At 43.1% G+C, this 1,814-nt stretch overlaps 1 protein-coding gene across 1 annotated transcript in view; it reads right to left on the reverse strand.

The window, feature by feature from the left end:
• The window catches only part of MYO9A (myosin IXA), a 146,350-nt gene that overhangs the window by 10,480 nt on the left and 134,056 nt on the right, over positions 1–1,814 (reverse strand). Inside the window, 3 exon segments of the mRNA XM_031061006.1 lie at positions 93–154; positions 1,017–1,128; positions 1,768–1,814. The exon segment at positions 1,768–1,814 is cut by the window's right edge and continues 1 nt beyond it. Coding sequence (XP_030916866.1) covers positions 93–154; positions 1,017–1,128; positions 1,768–1,814 — 221 coding nt within the window.

Consider the following 1,814-nt stretch of genomic DNA (forward strand, 5'->3'; position numbering starts at 1 on the left):
TTATCAAGATTTGCACCTCCAATAATTTTATACAAACTTGGGATCATTGTCTCGAGGTATTCAACGGAAGCAAAGCACTGAGAGACACTTACCTTTTTGGAGCACTTGGTCGTGGTTTTAAGACAGCACTTCTTGTGACAAGCATATTTACATACTGCAACAGAGAAAAGGAATGTTTAATTATCCCAAAAAATCACACTGCTGGAAAAACAGGAATTCGTATGAATTGAGCAGCACTTCTCAGAGCTACCAAGTCAAAAGCACATTGGATTTGCAGTTTCCAGGGGCCAAGTCTGTATTAGATCCACTCAAACAAAAATAATGAAGCCTTTGAAATTAAAGGTGCCATATTTACATACATGAAGCATTAAACCCTCTCCTCATCCTCCTGACAGATCAACTCAGACTATAACCCCTGAGAGCTATCAGACACAGACACCCTCAGAGACTGGAAATGGCACCTCCTTTGCATTCTCGCTGCACTGAGCCTGAAATGCTCCAGGGCTGATGCTGCCAACCTAATCACAGAAATGGAGGAGGGATGATGGAGAAGGCTGATCCATTTCTTGGGTTTTTCCAAAAAGAGATGGATCAGGTTTTTCCATCACCCTCCTCCATTTTCCTGATCTCCCCAAAAATTCAAAGAGGTGAAGCCAATGAGTTTGCCAAGGTCAGGATCCCCAAAGGCATCCCAGGGACACATTTCTATACCTGACTTTACTGTCCTTCCTACCATGACAGTAAAATGTGTCTGACCTTATGGGATGGGCACATAACCCGATGGGATAAGATGTGTAACACAAAGTTCATTAACTGTGTCAGGAAGGACTGCTGGGATGGACTTACTAGTTGACGTCAGAAACCTTAAGACCTGTCCCTAAATCTCTTCAGGTGTTACAAAAATCAAAATTATGTGAGCAGGGGGTTGTAGGAAACAGCAGTAAACACATTTCAGAATCCCCAAACTCATCACTGTGATAGAAGCACAAGAAAAGGATCAAATAAAGAGTACTTACATTTACAAACAGAAGCCCTGTCCATGATCCAGATCAAGGATGAACAATATTCACAGTATGTGGGGATGCTGTATTGGGTTGCCTTGAAAATGTGACCATTGTGCTCTTCCACCTGGAGGATAAAGGTTGGGTGGTGAGAAAAGGGAGCCAGTGCTCAGCCTGCTGCAAAATGGAGAGATCAACACAGCTCTTCAACTTTAGCTCTTGCTTTTATTTGGTATTTTTGTTTCTTTTTCAGCCCAGCAACTCCATAGACAACCCAAACCAACATCCACCTTGTAGGGGAACCAAACTATCACGGAAGCAGGTTGGAAATTCTTTGCCTGAGCTTGGCAGGTCAACTTCTTCATGTTAAGGTTTTCTATGCACCTGTGGCCCCTTTTTTTGGCTTTGCACCTGCACCCTTCCCAGTACCATCACATCCCTTAGGAAAACAGGAGATGCAATGATCCCAGAGATGCAAAACACACACTGTAAACTTATGCAGAAAGCTGGAACGAGACTTTGTTTTCCTCTCAGTCCTTTTCTAACAACCCTCAACATTACATTTATGTCTTGGCTGATGAGGGATGTGTTTTCAGAGCCAACCCAAGTGATCCCTGATCAAACAAAGCAAAGCCACCTCAAATGTCTTTCTAACATGTCCTTTCAGGGCTGATGTTCAGATCTCAGCCCAGGATGTGTCACAAGCTGGTCTCTTGACATTCTGACCCCAAGGACATTGATTTTTTAATGTGCAAGTTTAACTCACCACGTCTGCTTCCTTTTTCCTTCTCTTTTTTCGTTCCGTTTTTGGCA

Source organism: Geospiza fortis, unplaced genomic scaffold, assembly GCF_000277835.1.
Source record: "Geospiza fortis unplaced genomic scaffold, GeoFor_1.0 scaffold317, whole genome shotgun sequence".
Classification (NCBI taxonomy): Eukaryota; Metazoa; Chordata; class Aves; order Passeriformes; family Thraupidae; genus Geospiza; species Geospiza fortis.